Source organism: Sitophilus oryzae, unplaced genomic scaffold, assembly GCF_002938485.1.
Source record: "Sitophilus oryzae breed Bouriz unplaced genomic scaffold, Soryzae_2.0 scaffold_1870_pilon_pilon, whole genome shotgun sequence".
Classification (NCBI taxonomy): domain Eukaryota; kingdom Metazoa; phylum Arthropoda; class Insecta; order Coleoptera; family Curculionidae; genus Sitophilus; species Sitophilus oryzae.
In genome coordinates, this window is record NW_022146580.1 from 1053038 (window position 1) to 1074581 (window position 21544).

The window sequence follows — 21544 nt, forward strand, 5'->3', positions numbered from 1 at the left end:
TATCCAAACGTAGTAGGTTTACTGCCTTCTGTTACTGCTCCTTTTTTTTATGTAAGTACTCGCATGGGGTATTTTCATACCCCAAATTAATTTTTGATGAGAAACATGAACAAAAAATGCCATACGAGTAATTATGTAAAGCATACTCGTTTATTTAAATTTTGACAAAATGTAGACATTGAAAAGCTTGTAAATTGCAACTAAATATTAATTGTGTGAATTTACGGATTCGGAAACTGCATTGGCTTGATTTGCTAAGCCATTGTTGATGGATTTTATATATGCATTCAGTGCACTTGGGGCAATCCATTATTTCATGATTTCTAGGACCAAAATAATACCTTCATTTGCCAGTTTTGGACCTTTTTTGTACATGTAATGTTTCAAGATAATGTACTTAAGTAGATCTTATTCGTTCCTCGTTATCCAAAAGAAGTATTTCTTGAAAAATTTCTATACCTATGTGGCGAATTCATCTCTCAAAAAAAAATCCTATATAGGTATTTCGCCACTGCACTGCAAGAAAATCTACAAAATAAAATAGTTATTATTTGTACATACTTCTGCGTTAAACCTAAACGGACACTACTTGTCAGAAGTTATGTTTACAGTTATACAAATTTGTCTAACAAAGAAAAAATGCTTAACTATATTTATGAATAGTTGAATTTAAATATTTTAAATAGGTTTTTTCTTTATTCTTTGTATTTTTTTTGCTTCCGACGACGGAAAGAGATGAACTGTCCGAAACGTTAAGCATTTTTTCTTTGCTAGGCGAATTTGCATAACTGTAAACATAACTTTTAACAAGTAGTGTCCGTTTAGGTTTAACGCAGAAGTGTTTACAAAAAATAACTATTTTATAGTATACAGGGTGGCGCACCTCATTCGCCTCGGTTGATTATACGAAAACAGAAAGATGTAGAAACAAAATATTTTATGGGTATATGTGGGGAGGTAATGTGGCACAATTTAAAATTATTTTGAAATATACAGGGTGTTTCAGAACTAAGATCCACACCAAAGTTATACTTTTTCTTATGGAATACCCGGTATTTTATTTCATTTTTGGATTCTTGGGCCCAAAAAAAGGTATTTATTATAAGGGTTAAATATGTTTAAGATCTTTGGTTTGTATTGATCATGAGTCGGTACATCAAAGGCGTTCGCCAACAAATGCCTCCGGTCTTCTCGTGCGTTTCTATCGTACGGTCCCCGTCCATACCACTAGCGAATATTCGTTCGTTCGTTCGTTCGTTCGTGCGGATAGTGAATACGCACCTTAACATATCTATTCGTTCCGCCAGCAGAAACGTTTTTTTTTCTTGATAAAATAATGAATATACTTACTTATTAAACTATTGTAAGTAAATTTAAGTAAACTGTTATAAATTATAAATAATGTCGACTCTGAAAATTTTTACTAACTGTCACTAGAAAATTGCCATGGCGACACCAGCCATCTTGATTACAATTTTATTTAAAAATCGCTTTTTATTCAAAATCTGAGCTAGATAGGTATAGGAAACCCTAATATAGTTTGAAAGAGCATTTGAATCTGCTTCGATTTATTTAAAAAAATACAGGGTGTTACATTTGAAATAACAAAGTTTTTATATAAAATATAATAATAATAATTATTAAAATAGATCAGCAACTTTTGATAGCCCTGTATAAATTTAAGGAACCAATCCCATTTTTTAGTAAAGTTTATTTCTCTACCTTTAAATTCAGCATAAGAATTAATTCTGAAAAGTAATGTACAGGGTGTTGATAATCTATTCTATTGTAGCATGCAAATTTAAATATTTTTAAATATCTCAAAAACTAAAGATTTTAAACATATTTAACCCTTATAATAAATGCCTTTTTTTGGGCCCAAGAATCGAAAAATGACATAAAATACCGGGTGTTCGATAAGAAAAAATATAACTTTGGTATAGATCTTAGTTCTGAAACACCCTGTATATTTCAAAATAATTTTAAATTGTGCACATTGTCTCCCCACATATACATACAAAATATTTTGTTTCTACATCTTTCCGTTTTCGTATAATCAACCGAGGCGAATGAGGTGCGCCACCCTGTATATGAGTATCACAACACAATTTACTTGTACTTCAAAACTAAAGTGTCAAAACGAAATAAATAAATAAATGGCAACTTTAAATTTCAGTCAGTCAGCCTGGCGCGGAATATGTCTATAGTTTGCAACAATGAATGGCTTGTAATTTTGACATTCCCTCGCCAATGTAAAACAATAGTTTGGGGTATTAAAATACGAGTACTGGAAGGTTAATATACCCAGTGGCTCATGTTAAAAGTAACATCAAATTTGTGTGCTGTCATTGATTCAGCAAATTGTGGCAATTATTTAAAGTTGATTATTCTATAAATTATTATTTTTTTGTCTTGCATTTATTTTTTTTTTCAAGACTTGTAGAAGTAGAATTTTATTATGAAATAATTACGATAAGTAGATAACGCAGTATTTATAAGATTTTTTGATGTTCGCGGAGAATATTGAACGAGCTTAGTAACTTTTAAGCTTAAATAAGACTTTTATATTCGTATATATTTTATATAATTTGTTTCATTTAAATACTTATATTGTTCATTATCAAATTACTTTATGTCTCATTTATTAATTACATTATCGTTATTTTGTCTAGTATATACTTAATCAATTATTATTAAATATGATTTCAAATGAATTAAATGTGGTATCCTCAGTTTTATATCTTCGATCGCACAATGTATTATAAAATATTCCTTTTTTGGATTTCATTGTATTGAATTAATTTGAATTTTAACTTTTTCAATTGAGAAAAAATCAAGTATTCTTAAAAAACAGGGTAGATTTGAATTATTATCGATAGGAAAAAAGGGTTGTAAAAGCTCTTTTTTATCAAAACTTACCGAATAAGTATATGTGCATGATAATCTAGAATTAAAATAAAATTCCTGATAATTGTGAAGGTGTGTTTTATTTTATTTATCCTTATAGGCTTGGTGCATTTCAGTTGATTTCAACAAATTACGACGGCAGCGCTTCAACGGAAAAAATCAGAAATTATCATTACCTGTTTCACGCCGCACAGTGTAACGAAATCGGGAAATGCGGGACATTAGCCCAAAAAACAAAACAATTAATTCATCAAGTTTTCTATATAGATGGATAAAGGACATCCCAGAGCTCCACCTTGTGAGATATTTCTTGAGTTGACCTCTTAGTCGGGGAGTTATGGCGGGTTAAAGTTATGGTTTCCTTAATTTACCAAATCTGTACAAAAATTTCGTACAATGAAATTTATTATTTTCAGAAGTTTCCTTGTGTTGTTCAATTCCAACAATTTTTTCCGTAAAGAGAGGTCTTTTACCAACAACAAACCTGAAAAAAATGTCCCAATTTTTTTTCAAGTCTAGTTTCTACATGTTTATTATGACTTCCAAAAAACGCTTACATTCGCGCAAGGTTATATATACAAAATATCTTAGAGTGAACCTTCTAGTATACTGTTACATATAAATTTCATCCACCTAGATCCGAACCTGGAAGAAAAAAATAAATTTCTTCGGCAATAATTACGTTTTCCATTGATTCGACCGTAGTTTGGTGACATGAAAGAGACAGCAGAACTATTTGTTTCCCTTTACGGTTGGTATTATATGCCTTCAAGCATTCATATGCTTTTGATTCATGATGCAGATATCTGTGAACGTTTTCAATTTATACCCATCGGCAAAATGTCCGAAGAAGCATCTGAATCAAGAAAGAAAGAATTTCGATCGTTCCGCCAAAATTTTTCCAGGAAGAGTGGTCGTAAAAAAACTATTGAAGATATATTGCACAACTTATTGATATATTCAGATCCTCTACTTTCACATCTGCGACCAAAGCACTCTAAAAATAAAAAAGTAGACTTGTTTCCGGAAGCGAAAGAGCTCTTGTATAAGGACGGAGAAGAAATTGAGAATGATTTTCAAGCATGTTTTATGTAAGTGCCTTACATATTATGTTATTTTGGAATAACATACACCCCACATAAATTATCGCATCACTTATTAATTTGGAAAACTGCAAAGTATTCTTAAATTCTCTTGGTTAAAATAATGTGTAATAAATGTAAGTTATTTGCTTAATAGCAACTTGTTAAGGAATGGAAAGTATATCATAACTCAGGCAGACCTTAGATTTAAGTTTTTCACATAAAAATGTTTGAAGCGTTTCAAGAATAAATACTACGAAAAATACAGGGTGTTTCAAAACAAGTGCGAAAAACTTCAGGGGGTGATTCCTTGTTCAAAATAAAGGGTAGTTTGCTTCATAAACGTTAGGTCAAAAGTCAACCATTAGGGAAATATCGCGGTACAAAGATGGCGGAAAAATAATGTTTTTATTTTTTATCTTGAAAACGAAAAGAGATAGACTAATAAAATTTTATGGAAGCATTACTGTTATGAAAACACACTTTCTGATAATTTTTCACTTTTTAAAATGATTGGAAGGGGTTGAAATAAACTACCCCTATCATTCTTGTTAACGAAATTTAAAGAAAAATCTTATCAAACACATGCAAAAAAATTTATTTGGATAGTTTAGTTTGTTTAGAAACTTTTTTATCTCTTGTATTTTTTTTGATAAAGCTCACCGATTTGAAATTAAAAAATAAAATGTAAAGCATTACATGCCAGGACAAAAAACATTTTCTGATAAAGAATCTAGTGGGCTGGTGTAATTTTTTTAGGAAAACATCTAGTCGGCCGCTGTTACTTTTTAGGTATGTTCCTAATATTATTTTATTTGACATTACTCTACTGCAATACGTTATTATCTAGATGATTATTATTATCGTTATTATCACTAGATTCTTAATCTAAAAATGTTTTTGTCCTGACATGTAATGCTTTACATTTTATTTTTTAATTTCAAATCGGTGAGTTTTATCAAAGAAACACAAGAGATAAAAAAGTTTCTAAACAAACTAAACTATCCAAATTAAAGCATTTGCATGTGTTTGATAAGATTTTTCTTTAAATTTCGTTAACAAGAATGATAGGGGTAGTTTATTTCAACCCCTTCCACTCATTTTAAAAAAGTGAAAAAATTGAAGAAAGTGTGTTTTCATAACAGTAATGCTTCCATAAAATTTCAATAGTCTATCTCTTTTCGTTTTCAAGATAAAAAATAAAAACATTATTTTTCCGCCATCTTTGTACCGCGATATCTCCCTAATGGTTGACTTTTGACCCAACGTTTATAAAGCAAACTACCCTTTATTTTGAACAAGGAATCACCCCCTAAAGTTTTTCGCATTTGTTTTGAAACACCCTGTATAAGTGTTGCGAAATTTTGTGTGAGGTGTGTATTATGGTTTCTTTTGTTGAAGTTGAATACGTTTTTTTCGCATATTATCATATTATTTAATACTGTTAAAGATATTTGCCACTTGTGTCGTTCTCTTTGAGTTTTGCAGTCTTATCTAATTTATCCCTGATTATTTGATTATTTAGGAATGTTGATTGAGCTTTGACATATTAGCGGGAGATAAATGATTGTTCGACAGTAATTTGTTAACGTTTGGGGTCCATAAGAGCTATAAACTCTTCATAAATAAAAAAATATACCTGTAAAGTCCTTTTATAAAACTTCGTAATTTTTTGACCTTCCATTACGCCTTTTTTTACTCTTTTCGCCCTGTAGCAAAAATTCCTAGTCGTATTATTAAATTTTTATAATTAACAAGTTACTGCCATTTTTATCGAAGCACTAAACACTACCAAAGTTTTTTTATTTTGTGGATTTTGCGTTTGGCGTTAAATACTTTGAGTTTTCAATTTTGTTTTATTATACCCTCTTTATTATTTTTGTAATGAAGGGTGTTAGTGTTGGTTTTGCGAAGGGCTGTCTAAATAACTCTGAAGGCTCTCCAGAAAAAGTTTTTATAACTGTTCCTTTGGATGAAAGCCGTCGAAGAGCCTGTTTTGAAGCGGCAAGACAACAATATATCAGCAAAACTACGAGATTTTGCTGTGAAGATCATTTTAACGTAAGTTCCATAAGTTTTATTTTACAATTAATTTTATATCTACTTTAAAATATACTAGCGTGTACCAGCGACTTCGTTCGCGTCGAATTAATCATTTGTAATGGTGATGATCTTAAGCAAAGCAAGAATTTCCATTAACATACAAACTGGATCAAATTTTCTCACATTTATGTCAGCATGAGAAAAAACAATATGGCGATATTATTATATAACTTGGTAATATTTGAGGGGTAGTTTCATCTCGTTGGAATTTGACTTTCGAAAAATCCGTTTGTCAAAAATAAGCGTTTTACGTCAAGCAGTTTAAGCAGAATCGTGGTTAAGAAGTTACCCAACTTTTTGGAACACCCTGTATGATTTTTTAAAAAAATTCCAAATATGTAAAAAAAACAAATAAATTATGCTTGTCCAAGCGTTTTCCCGAAAGACGAACTGTTTTTTAAATAACAAATATTGTAATATTTGAGGGGCGTTTTCACCTTCTGGGAATTTGAGATTCGAGAAACCCCTCCTTATCGAACCTCTACACCCCACAGTCAATCGGTTTGCCAAAAATCAGCTTTAAACGTCATGTAATTAAGCAGAATCGTGATTATTCATTGGTCATATTTTATGAAACTCCCTGTATAAATTTATAAAAAATCTTAAAATATGTAAAACAACAAAAAACTCACCGGTTTTTAAATAAAAAATATTTTAATATTTGAGGGATAGTTTCACCCCCTTAGAATTCGAGTTTCGAAAAATCCCTTCTTATCGAACCTCTACACCCTAAAGTCAATCCGTTTTCCAAAAATCAGCTTTTTACGTCAAGCGCTTTAAGCAGGATCGTGATTAATCAATGACCAGATTTTTCGAAACACCCTGTATATATTTTTAAAAAATCTTAAAATATGTAAAAAACAAAATAAAATATACGCGTTTAAACGTTTTTTTCGGAAACTTGACCGTTTTTTAAATAAAAAATATTGTAATATTTGATGGACCCTCTTATGGAACTGGAATTTCGAAAAATCCCTTCTTATCGAATCTCTACACCCTAGAATCAATCTGTATGTCAAAATTGAGCTTCTTACGTTGAGTGGTTTGAGCAGGATCGTGATTAATCAGTATGTCAGTCACTTAAGAATTTTATCTATTAGTATAGATTTAGAAAAATTGTTTTTATTTACCTTTGTACCTGGTGGCAAACCGTGACACTTTTTGATGGGTGATGTCAGAGATTGCAAAAGTGTAAATTTGAAATTCAATATAAATATAATATAATGATAGTAAAATAAAAAAATACGGGTGTCATAAAATTGTATGAAGATTAATTATTTGCAATAAAAAAACTATGGTTAAACTCCGGATTCAGTTAATTGTCGACGTGATTCCAAAGTGTGTCCACATCAAACACCAGCATCAACATCAAAACGACTAAAGAGCGATAGACATAGGTTGACATAGGTATAGGTATAGTGGGCAAAGCGGTAACTGCGTTTGTGTTAAAAGTGTCCCCCCATCAGATCTCCGCTCGCACCTTCCTGCTAGTCGCTCCGCGCTATCCTAACCGTACGTTCACCGCAGTAGTATTTTTCCTGCAAATTATCGATAGTATACGCGCGCCACTGGCATCTAAAACAACAGGTGTTTTTACGGTAGAGAAAAGAGTTTTTTTCGCTTTAAATGATGACGGAGACAGTGGTAACGGTGCAGGAAGCCCCAAATAACAACGCAGCCCCCAACAAAGGGGCCGATCAACCCCTGGCTTGGATTAAGATCAACATCGACTACTTCAAGACGACGCCCGGACTGTTGAAAATAGCGGAGTTTGTAAGTAGCGCGTATATTAAGCGGGTACCATGTTTGGTGTGGGTACTGGGTACTCGTAATATGTGAATGTTGAGCGTGTACATAACATATGTTCGTAGTGTGATGGAATTCGCGATTTTACCGAGAAAAATGCAAGATTTTTTGGCAAAATAAAACACTAATTCAGGACAATACACCAAACTGTTTTATTTTTTTGCGCTTGACTAAAACCGTGTTGGCATATACAGGGTGGTCGGAACTGTATTCCGGAAACTTCGACAGCATATTCTGCAGATAAAAATAAGTAAAAAAGTTCGTATAAATGTATGTCCTAAAATACTTAGTTTCGGAGATACAGGGTGTAGAAGTTTCATTTTTATTTCTCGATTTTTTCTAAATCATTTCTGAAGTAACGTCAATATTTTGATGAAAATTGGTAGTTTTGTGGCACGAGAAATTTGATTTTGATGTCAAAATGACTCCTATTTGCAGGGGGCGCCTCCTACATGCGTTTTGATTGTTTTGAAGAGTAATAACTTTTCGTCCGTACCTGTATAAAACTACTGACTAAAAAAATATACATTTCCATGACTTTTTACGTAAAAATTGTCTCTTGGTAAAAATTGCTACGAGCAACCCTTCTCAGGATTTTTAGAATGGAAATAGTCAATACATGCCATTATTGACAAAAAATAAGCACACGTTTAGTGTAGTTATTGGACCGAAATAATAAATTTTTATTTTTTTAAATTAATCATAAATTTTTCTGCAAAAAAATTATGATTAAACAGTTTCTGTTGAACTTTTGGCACAAAAAAGTTCAAATTTATGATTTTAGTCTAATAACTATTTAGTATCAACATGTTTAATTTATGTCAATGATGACAGGTTTTGATATATACAACAGGTATATAAGTACTCGTAGCGATTTTTACCAAGAGACCTTTTTTATGTAAAAAAAAGTTGTAAATGTATATTTTTTTACTCAGTAGTTTTATACAGGTACGGACGAAGAGTTATTACTCTTCAAACCAGTTAAAACATATGTAGGTTGCGCCCTCTACAAGTAGGGGTCACATTGACGTGAAAATCCCAAATTTATCGTGTCAATAAACTCCCAGACACCAATTTTTATCCAAATATTGATGTTACTTCGTAAATTATTTGAGAAAAATCGAAATAAAAATGAAACTTCTACACCCTGTATCTCCGAAACTAAGCATTTTAGGACATACGAACTTTTTGACTTATTTTTATTTGCAGAATATGCTGCCGAAGTTTCCGGAATACAATTCGGACCACCCTGTATATATAAAATAAAGTGTTTTTGTATAGTGTGGTGAATTAGTGTTTTATTTTGCTGCTGGAACACCATTTTTATTTAAAAATCGATTAAAATACCATATAATCAAAAAAACGGCGTCAAAGACTGCTGGGGAATGGCATTTGTTGATAATTTTGACGAGATCGATCTCTAGATGTTATTTACTAAAAATTGACATGAAACTTGTCAGAAATTAACACTAAGCATAAAAGTACGAAAATATATTATTAAACTGATATACAGGGTGGCGCACCTCATTCGCCTCGGTTGATTATACGAAAACGGAAAGATGTAGAAACAAAATATTTTATGTGTATATGTGGGGAGGTAATGTGCACAATTTAAAATTATTTTGAAACGTACAGGGTGTTTCAGAACTAAGATCCATACCAAAGTTATATTTTTTCTTATGGAACACCCGGTATTTTATTTCATTTTTGGATTCTTGGGCTCAAAAAAAGGTATTTATTATAAGGGTTAAATATGTTTAAAATCTTTGGTTTTTGAGATATTGAAAGATATTTAAATTTGCATGCTACAATAAAATAGATTATTAATACCCTGTACATTACTTTTCAGAATTAGTTCTTGTGCTGAGTTTAAAGGTAGAGAAATAAACTTTACAGAAAAATGTTATTCCTTCCTTAAATGTATACAGGGGTATGAAAAATTGCTGGTCTATTTTAAATATTTATTTTACATAAAAACTTCGTTATTTCAAATGCAACACTATGTATTTTTTTAAATAAGTCGAAGCAGATTTAAATGCTCTTTCAAACTATATTAGGGTTTCCTATACCTATCTGGCTCAGATTTTGAATAAAAAGCGATTTTTCAATAAAACTGTAATCAAGATGGCTAGTGTTGTCATGGCAAGTTTCTAGTGGCAGTTAGTAGCTATTTTCAAAATCGAAATTAGTTTATGGATTAATTTAAATTTATACCAGTTTACTTTTATTTAATTTACTTACAATAGTTTAATAAATAATATTTATTAAATATGTGTTTATTATTCTATCAAGAAAAACGAAGAAGTAGTCTTTGAATTATTTTACAATGACTTGTAGATACATGGATTTTCTATAAAAGAGCCAATTACGGCAAATTCATTTTCTTCACTTCCAACGACAGGTTTCTGCCTAGTAGTTTTTTATAAACCACACTACCAGGCTTATAGGACAAGAAGTTTTTCAAAGAAACTCTTATCAGGAAGATTCCTATTTGGATATCTTTGAGCATAAGCCCGAAAAGCAATTTTCCTCACAAAATAATATCACTAGTAACATATCTATTCGTTCCGCCAACAGATACTGCTTTATTTTTCTTGATAAAATAATGAATACTTACTTATTAAACTATTGTAGGTAAATTTCAGTAAACTGTTATAAATTATAAATAATAATATCCATAAACTAATGTCGACTTTGAAAATAGTTACTGTCACTAGAAAATTGCCATGGCGACACCAGCCATCTTGATTACAATTTTAATTAAAAATCGCTTTTTATTCAAAATCTGAGCTAAATAGGAAACCCTAATATAGTTTGAAAGAGCATTTGAATCTGCTTCGATTTATTTTAAAAAATACAGGGTATTACATTTGAAATAACAAATTTTTTATATAAAATATATCCTTAAAATAGATCAGCAACTTTTGATAGCCCTGTATAAATTTAAAGAACCAATACCATTTTTCAGTACAGATTATTTCTCTACCTTTAAACTCATCATAAGAATTAATTCTGAAAAGTAATGTACAGGGTGTTAATAGTCTATTCTATTGTAGCATGCAAATTTAAATATCTTTAAATATCTCAAAAACTAAAGATTTTAAACATATTTAACCCTTATAATAAATGCCTTTTTTTGGGCCCAAGAATCCAAAAATGAAAAAAAATACCGGGTGTGCCATAAGAAAAAATATAACTTTGGTATGGATCTTAGTTCTGAAACACCCTGTATATTTCAAAATAATTTTAAATTGTGCACATTGTCTCCCCACATATACCCATAAAATATTTTGTTTCTACATCTTTCCGTTTTCGTATAATCAACCGAGGCCAGTGAGGTGCGCCACCCTGTATACCGTATGATCGAAAAAAAAACCGGCGTCCAGTTGGCTGGGAAATGACGATCGATGACATTTTCCATATAAATTTACATATGTATAAAATGACAGCGATCTTTATTTCATAGCCGATTTTTTCGATCATACGGTATAATTACATACAAGGTATGACTTTTAAATCTTTTTATATTATTTGGGACGTTTGAAATTGTTTAACAACGTACTTGTGGCGTTTGGAAAAAAACAGCATATTCTATTCGGAGTAAAAGTAAGCTGACAGTAAGCGTCAGCGCCATTAAAAAATAAAGAAGAGTGCGGGCTAAGTAAATGACATCTAGGGCTTGACCTCGTCAAAATTATCGTCGATTGTCATTCGCCAGCCGTCTTTGACGCCGTTTTTTTTCTCGATCGTATGGTACAATTTGAACTATATAAAACTTTCTTCTTTTTTTGATACTTCATTAAATATAACAAAAGAACGACAAAATTATTAAGTGGAATAAAGAGTAAAAGTCGGTATTCCTTTGTTTTGCTACATGCTCTGTTGATAGAGCAACAAAAATGACAAAAAGAAAGTAATTATAATTATAATGAAAATGCAGTAAAGTGGTAAAATTCGAAATATTCTACAACTCTTTTTTTAAGGATTATTCTACAACTAGTTAAGGAGAGATATCTTTGATTTAAGGTACATTATTTGTTACTATACTATTAGGTTCTGTTTAATTTTTCTGGAGATATTTATATTTTATATCACGTCATTTAATTTTTAATTTAGGTAATTCTTAAACCATTTTGGCGTAAATAGAAATATTTATTTATTTACCAGTCTTTCTGTTATAATGATTTTGAAACTACACCAATGACTTTGACAAATCTTGAAACACAAGAATTATATCAAGTCTATGGTCAAGTGAAACGCTATAAATAAACAAACGGTTTGTTTACATTTTGCTTGTGTATGTTGGGTTGTTTATTCAATTGACAAATTTTGCGAAATGTGACAACATTGCTAGACGTTAACGAAACCGTGACGTCGTATCAAAAAATCTCTACGTTTACTTATGTCTATGAGAGTGTATCTTTAAAGAATGTTATTACATGCATCTTGGGTTTTGTTTGATATTAAAAAAATTCAATTTAATGCCACAAACGCTTTGATGAAAGAGTTAATTAAAATCAAAACTGTAAATCTAGTGTGCCATGAGTTGGTATACTGTCATTAACTCTATCTAACGGTTGTTCCAGTAGCAGAACCATAAATGTCCGTGTGTTCTTTGTGTAGGACCGGAGTTTTTTTTTAAAGAATAATTATGTAAGTGATAATTTAAATTAATTTTAGACAAATATATTTTGATATGTCAATGAATATATTTTCTATTATGATTATATTATACATATGAATAGAATTCTATATCAATGGTCTGAAAAGGTATTTGTTCTATATTTTTGTTGTTTGAAACCAGTTTAATAGTGTTAGGCAAACCATATATATTTAGATTACAAGACATTCCTTTAAGGTATTCATTAGTAGGTACCTAGGTACATGGCAAAAACATATAAAAAAGGTGCATTATACACTACATTGTATCTAATACAAATTAAAATTATTTGTATTTGTAACTGCAGAAACCTAAAGAAATGCATTTACAAATTTTTGAACGAAAAACTATCAATAAAATAATTAATTAATCAGTTATAAGTAAGGCATTGTAGTTTTTGCTTTGTTTACATGCGTTGTACATACAGAGTGTCCCATAAATAAGTGCAAGTATTTTAACTGGTAGTATAGTTCAACGCCTGTGAGGTGTTTTTCGCAAAAAAATTTTTTGAAAATTCGAATTTTTTTTAAAAAGTTATTAATTAAAAAACATAATTTGTTGATAATATAGCAACATAGGCATTAGATTAAATTTACAAGAAGGAAAATCCAGAAAAGATCTAGCGGTTCTCAAAATTTTAGCAAAAAATCGTTTTTTTTTGGAAATTTTCAAAGTAAAGTAACTCCGTTATTTTGGACTTATTTAAAAGTACTTATTGCACTTGTTTCTGGGACACCCTGTATATATTACAAAGTCATCTCTTTGTGGCACATAGCGCTTCTAAGAGATTCTCCTCAAAAGTCATTTCCTAGTTTAGTAGTCCTAAACTTGTCTATGTTTACTACATAGAAAAATATTAATTCTTTTTTCGGTCTTCTCTATGGTTTAGTGCGAAAAAATATAACTTGTTTAAAAAAAAGTAATATTTTTATTAATATTGGTTTTGTATGGATTCTTGTGTCCTAGAAAAGGTATAAATATTATATATTAATTCTACATTAAGTAAAAAAGTCAAATAAAAAAATATAACTACTGTCATTTAGTAAATCCATGCGAAATTAAAGATAGATATCGATATTTTGTCCTTGACTTCCTAAGAAACATTTCCAGCTGTGTACCTCATCAAATATTAAGACGTTTCGGTTTTATAACGACCATTACCATTACCAGGAATCGCTTGGAAGTATCTATTATTAAATTATTAATGCCATTTATGGATTCTAATTTTTATATTTTTATGCAATAATATCTTAAATCGAAATCATATATCAAGACATAAGAACGAAAAAAAAACGATGTCGTAATAGCCTTTGAAAACGCTATACAACAATATGATGGAATATAATAACTAAAAGTTTAATTACGTAACGTAAACCTCTATAAATAAACATTACAAATAATTATTTTTGCATTTAAAAATATAAATTCCTTTTTTATGACCTCTTGACTATTAAACTGTATTCTTACACCCACTTTATACGCGATTGGTTCATACTTATCCTCAATTTTGAAATGAATCAGTTTTGAGATTTTTTTTACTAAAAATCTGACCAAAACAAAAGTAATGAGCGTAAATAATGATGGTAAACAACGAGTTCGAGGCAGTTTAGAAAGTGAAGACTCGCCTTAGTACCTTAAAGAGTACCACAGTCGTTGGTACCACCTTGGTGAAGATGGGTTTAACTTTAACGGTACCACTTTGACCCAGATCTAGCGACGACTGGGCGGGGAACTACCTCTTCAGGAAGTACAGCCGGTGTATTTTAATAGGAAACGACGCGGTTATCAGTACCGCGTACTGCCATATTTGACTATTAGTGCGTACCTATCCTAGATCATATACAGGGTGGCCCATCGAAAACGTTCCGCGAGGCATAACGGCTAGGGTATTATTTTTTTCAAAAAATCCAAAAACGCGTCAATTTTGTTTGTGAGGGGGGCAACTTTTACCCCAAAAATGATTGCAAAATCTTCAACCCTCTAAGCGGGGGTGTCATCCCCCAATTTTTTTCAAATGGTAAGGGGGTTAAGTGGCGCCGCAATGAAAAGAGCTCTCTATTCTCTATATTTCCCCGCCTCGTCTTTGAAAATCGGTAGAGTCATTGAGAAAATATGAAAGATTGAAATTTGAAAAGTTTATTTTTAAACATTTATCAGAGTAAATGATAAGGATAAATTCCTTCGACCAATTTGAGTTTTATTCTTATTATTTCCAGATGTTTACGCGTTTTTTCACTTGCCACCGCTAGATAGCTGTTCTGTGACTTGTGCGTTGAAGTTCTTCTCAATATCGTTAAACTGACCTACAATAGAATTTCCAAAAATACCAGCCCACACGTTCAATTTCTGAGGGTTTTGTGTGTGCACCTCATGAAAAACCCTGGGGTTGTCCTCAGCCCAGTACCGACAGTTGTGCCGATTAACTACACACAAAAAAGAATATTCTTATTTTGAACATTTTATACTCAAATAGAATAAATCTTAACTTTGTATATACGCAAAGAAATATATATTTATACTAATTATTTAGAATGATAAATTTAATGCTGCAATATTCTCCTAATGAATGATTTATTTTATAAAACAAGAATAAAAATTTTAGATTTAAATATTTAGTATTACTATATCTAAGACACAAACGATTGTTGTTTTAAGATATCAAATCATTTAAAGCGAAAATAAACTAATTCTACAATAAAAATTGCATTTACTCTGTTTGAAATGCCTCGAATTTAAAGTTATTATAATGGTTTTCTTGATTAAAGTATATTTAATCTGCATTTGAGTAACTTATTTCTCAAAATGAATATTAGTAAAAGTCTTGTATATGATATACAATGGTAAAAGTTTGTTTTAAGATACGGACGAATTGAAGCGACAATAGTTTTTACTCAGTCTGAATAAATATATTTTTAAATTTGAGACTTTTCAATTTTCCGAACAATTTTCTTTTTGTTTCATTTGAGTAAAATAAAATTCTTAAAGTAAGGCAAAAATATCTCTGTTAAAAGTTTATTTTTAGTATGTACAGCATAAACATTGGTTTGGTCATTGTTCAAGGTATTGCGACACTGAGGATGACATGTCACATGATGTGGATCGAACTTCCCAGGTTCGAGCCCAATATTCCATTACTTTATTCCATGGCTCGGTATTATGTTGCAGCTATGCAATTTCTTCTTTAAATGTATCTAAAAATGATTGCTTTCTGTTAATTTTAACTAAATTTTACTATTTTAATGCTATACCTTCTAAATTATCTATTTTTTGTTTCGGGACAATACCAAAAGTCTTCGTCATCTGGCCTTTTTCTTTGTTTTTGGGTATCACCAGATCTAAATAAAATATTTCTGCAGTGATTCACTAGTTTGCCCTTAGCCATAACTGTCTTGTGAAATGGACTACATGCTCTTTTCACAGTGGGACAGTAATACACTCATATTGGCTTTGTGGGAAAAGGAGCACTATTTTAGCAGCCAAAGAATTGTACTCATCTTGTTGAAGTCGACTAAAAAATAATTATTTTTGGTTTTTGCTTATGTAAATTCAAAAGCGAGTTCAGCTGAGTAAAAAGAGTATTAATTTTTTTTATTTATTATAGTATTTTACTTACTTTTTAACTACTAACTTTTTTTCCATAATTAATAACTCGCACCACGGCACCAAACGCAACAGCAACACCCATGCAACACCCCTACCGCGTCCTATCAAGCAACTGTTCAACTCAAAACTCAACTATAAAATACCGATTACCGGCCACCTGAAGCAGGTTTAGAAAACAAGTGATGGGAAGGGGTGAAATGAAATTTGCTAATTCTCAAGACAAAATTAACAAAAAAAAAATTTTAATCCTAGTAAATATGTTTATTTTTTAATTGGTTTGTGCAGCAAAATATATTTAAACAGAAACATAGTAGTTTCAAAATGTCTAAAATATTTTTATTTTAAGAAAAACTCTGTTTTAATTCCTTGGTTATTTTTATTTGAATAATATTGTTATCTTATACTAAACAATTAAGGCAAAGATTTGTTTTAAATGAAATATATAAGATTCTTAAAATAATATTTTATTTTTCTTGATCGAAACCTAATAAAGTTCATTGAAATATAGACTGGTATTTTAAATAGAAAATGTAACTTATTTTGGAAGCATTATATTTAAAACTTTAATTAATACTATCAGAGTTTCTAAACAAAAATATTATTTTAAATTAAGAAAATATAATGAAAAATTATTATTTTGCTTTTAAGCAAATGCATATATTTAAACAAAACATATATACTTGAAAAAAGTATCCGTTTATTTAAATTTAGTAAAAAAATTTGAGAAAATATGTTTACATCAATGAAGTATTTCTTTTTTTGTGTGTACACCGACTACACCATTCAAAAAGAAAATACACTCATCCGAAAAACATACATTGAATAGGAAATTATTATCATTCGCCACTCGTTCACTCATAGTTTCACAAAATTGTAAGCGACGATCAAAATCGTCTTCGTTGGGTTCTTGTACCAACTGAATTTTGTACGGGTGGAACGTGTTTTTTTAATATCCTTTGGATACGTGTACGATTCACGCAGGTCTCATTGGCTAATTTTCTTGTACTCAGCGTACTCCATAGCTTCATTTACTACAGGATTTTCCCTCTACCTCTTTTTATTCATAACGGAACCAGTTTCGCGAAATTTTGCTCTTAACTCGCGAACAATTTTGCCATAAAGGTGTTTGTCAGGATGGCATTCATTGAATATCTGCACAACCCAATTGCCACATTCATTATTTTTAAAATAAAGTTCGATTATTTCGTCTTTTTCTGCAAGTGAGTACACCATAATTGTTAAAAAGTTTAACGATATTGTAGCGTTTTTTAAACAACTACCACTGCGAACGGCAGCTTTTCATCGGAGAGCAGTCGTGGATAAGGTATTTCACTGGAAAGAAAACTAATTAAGAACAATAAACAAAAAATAGATATTGGGCGCCAGGCATGTACAGAGAAAGAAAACACAGTTGTGTAATACTTAAAACTAATGACTATATTTATTCATGACGTTCTTTGCTGATACATGACATTGTAGAGTTCTAGTAAATATATAGTGGTTATATGTCAAAGAAAGTGGTGGTAGAAGTCGTACTAAATATCAATGAAAACAACTACGATAAAATACAGGACATGTAAAGTTTAAGAGAAAATATGAAATGTAGCATTACTTTAATTAATTTGATATATTCCATATGATGCTAAATCGAAGATGTTACACCTGTAGATTCTAGAATCTATGTTTGATTATCCATCTATTAAAATAGTGCAATAATATCTATAAAAGTAATAATACATAATCAAGGGTAATACCATTACAAGATGTAATGCAATGAAACCTAAGATCTAAATTATATTTTAAAGATTATATCGACATGAATGTTCTTAACAATCTAACCACTGAACATAGTCTGTACGATATTACTTAAGATGTACGTTACTGTTTAAGACTGAAAATATTTTAGCTGTTAAAATGTAAAACTAGAACTTAAATATACACTTAGCTGTTCTTTTATGTAACCTTGCTTCAAACAGTAGCAGCGTGAGGTGGTCTAGCATCTCTGTACTGTCTGTCGGCCATCTTGTTGGCCAAAACAACAAAAGGGGCCAGATTGAGGACACCGTGAATCACTACAGCCGTAGCTACTGACTAGGCTTAGAAATGGGAGTGAAGCAGCATGGGACTCAAGCTACATCCACGCTGTGGCACTTAGATGTAAAAAAAATCGTTCTTACTGGGGCCACTCGTCCACAGGACATCTGTACATAAGATAATGTCTGTACATAAGGCACTACCCGTACCTTGGACACAGTCCGTACCTTGGACACAGTCCGTACCTTGGAAATAGTCCGTACCTTGGACACAGTCCGTACCCTGGACACAGTCCGTACCTTGGAAATAGTCAGTACCTTGGAAATAGTCCGTACCTTGGACACAGTCCGTACCTTGGACCCTAAAAATATGAAACTCTTGTTTAAAACCAAACAAGGTCTAATAAACAAAATAAACCTACCTCGAAATACTTCCGAGAGCTCAATAAATAATAAACAACATGTCCTTTCTTCCATGTGACATTCTGGAGGACAAAAGAAAAGGGACGCCAACGTGCCAGCAAAACACAAATACAAGTTGGGACATCCGTAACTCTACCCAAAAAATATTCAATAATAATATCGAATCTAAAAGGATAATATTTCATCTTTACCTGTCGCTTTGAAATAGCAGCTGATTCAGATTATACAGCAAGACTTAAATAATCACCATTTCCAAAAGCTGGGATACAACAGAGCGTCTCAAAACAAAGTAAGGTTAAGCACGGAGACAGTTGACCGAAGCGATGTTGACAGCGCCTCCTCAGAGCAATAACAGGGTTGTGTCGAACGATAACAGGGTTGGCGACTAGGGAACGTAAAAATTACGCGTCAAATAAACTGTCCGGCCTGAACGAGAGGGAATCCGGTGATGATAGGCCAGACATCATATATTATATATAAAAAAGACATGTAACGAACTAAAAACGTTACAATATTGAGAAGACCTTCAACGCACAAGTCACAGAACAGCTATCTAGCAGCTACCGCACCTGATCGTCCAACCTTGTGGCAAGTGAAAACTTGCGTAAACATCTAGAAATAATAAGAAAAAACAGCAAATTAGTCGAAGGAATTTATCCTTATCATTTACTCTGATAAATGTTTAAATAAACTTTTCAAATTTCAATCCTTCATATTTTCTCAATGACTCGACCGATTTTCAAAAACGAAGCGGGGAAATATAGAGAATAGAAAGCTCTTTTCATTGCGGCGCCACTTGACCCCCTTTCCCATTTGAAAAAAGTTGGGGGATGACATCCCCGCTTAGAGGGTTGAAGATTTTGCAATCATTTTTGGGGCAAAAGTTGTCCCCCTCACAAAAAAATTGACGTGTTTTTGGACTTTCTGAAAAAAAATTACCCTGGCCGTTATGCCTTGCGGAACGTTTTTGATGGGCCACCCTGTATAGGTACATTTTAGTCCAATAAAATAGGCCTTCAAATACGAAGTTTTAGTAAAAACTTGAATTTTTCATATAAGTTACTTTGAAAGATCTAAAAATGAATTGTGAAAGATTTTTATAAAATTCACCCCCGAGAAGGGGTGTAATAAATTAAAAAAAAATATTTTTTTTTAAATTTCGGAGAAACGGAAAGGATTAGAAAAAAAAGTTCAAATAAAAGTTGTAGAGCGTCCAATTTTACATAAAAATGGTCTCTATACTTTTTTTGCTCAAATCAAAATTAACCGAAATTCTGAAAAAAATAATTTATTTCACCATTATTATTCATTTTTTTTATTTTATTTCACACCTTTTCGGGAGTGAATTTAAAAAATCTTTCACAATTCATTTTTAGATTTTTCAAAGTAACTTACTATATCAAAAATTCAAGTTTTTACCGAAACTTGAAGAGGCATATTTTACTAAAATGTGTGTCAATTTTATTTAACTGATTGGTTTACTACACATAAGCAGTGGAGGATCTAGACTTTTTTGGGACGGGTGAGGGGGGTACTAAATAGGATTTTTTGAATTTTTCAAAAGTGTCATTAACGCACTTTCTGATTCTGGTACTTTCATTCTAAACAAAAAATAAGAATCAAAATATGCATGAAAAAAGAAACTAAATCAACCACTATCTAAATTTTATTTCATATACCTAAATTATAATTCTATGAATCGAATACTCAATAATACATGTCTATGAATTGAAACCATAGAAAATCGTAGGCTAGGTGGTACCCATGCTACCCACGCATCTGCTGTTTGTTCATTGGTGTTATTCGGAATCGTAGGTGGCGCGCACTTGTTCATAAAAGGACATCCTTACGTCACAGTACTGTTACGTAGCGCTAGACAGTAAACTTCGGTGGTACCAAAGCGATTTAAGGCGATATTGGATTAATTTACCTAATTAGGGAATATCATTAAGCAGGTACCTATCCTATGGATCCGACAAGAAGAAGTACTGGGATACATAGATATGGACAGGGTTGTTCACCACATACGACACGGAGTATTGTAGCTAAAAGATTAGATTTTTACAAATTGTAAATTTTGGGTTTTTTGAAGGACTATTAGAGCTACAATTTAAAAATATTTTTACAAGATACAGGGTGTCCCAAATAAATAAAAAATATCAAAGTTGTATTTTTTTAAATGGAACACCCTATATATTATTACATTTTTAGTTTCTACGATTAAAATAAAGGTAAATTTGATAAAGGTTTATTACACTTAAACCTTACCGTTTTTGAATTATTTTCAATTTTATGAAATTGCAGTCAAAATTTTAAGGCTTCATTTCTCCAAGGGTATTAAAGTTTTTAATACTAAATATGTACTGAAGTTTATTTATTGATCAGTTATTGTGTTGCAATAATAAAAATTATACTACCTTATACAGAGTGTCTAAAATTTTATTTTAAATAATTACTAGCTTTAAACGGCAACAACTTGTTTAATTTAAATGGAACCCCCGGTATATTTTATAAGAATCAGATGCACAATTTAATTGTCTATCAAATTGTATTATACCATTTTTTACCTAATTCTTCAAGTTTCCGCAGAAAATGCATTTTCTTGTAATTTAGAACTTATTTATCAATATACCCATGGAATACTGACATTTTAGATTATTTTTAAAGATATACCAAATTTTTAAAGAGCACAGATTATAATATTGTCGATATAGTTTGTTTATTTCATTAAAAAATAAAAAAAACTGTTTAAATATTTGTTAAAGAGGATCAATTAATATGATTCCAGTATTCAAACTACATTAATTGACTGTTTGCATTGATTAATAATAATTGCTCCAAATACTAAAAAACTGAATTTCGTATGTGTATTAGATAATGTGGTAAAAAGGAACTCCTTAAAAATGATATTTCATTTTTTGACAAAT

At 31.0% G+C, this 21544-nt stretch overlaps 1 protein-coding gene across 1 annotated transcript in view; it reads left to right on the plus strand.

Moving 5' to 3' along the window:
• Positions 1-7540: 7540 nt before the first annotated feature.
• Positions 7541-21544, plus strand: part of LOC115883371 (CKLF-like MARVEL transmembrane domain-containing protein 4) — a 34278-nt gene continuing 20274 nt past the window's right edge. Inside the window, exon 1 of the mRNA XM_030901738.1 lies at positions 7541-7865. Within this exon, the coding sequence (XP_030757598.1) occupies positions 7719-7865 (147 nt within the window). The 5' untranslated portion in view covers positions 7541-7718. The remainder of the gene's footprint in view (positions 7866-21544) is intronic.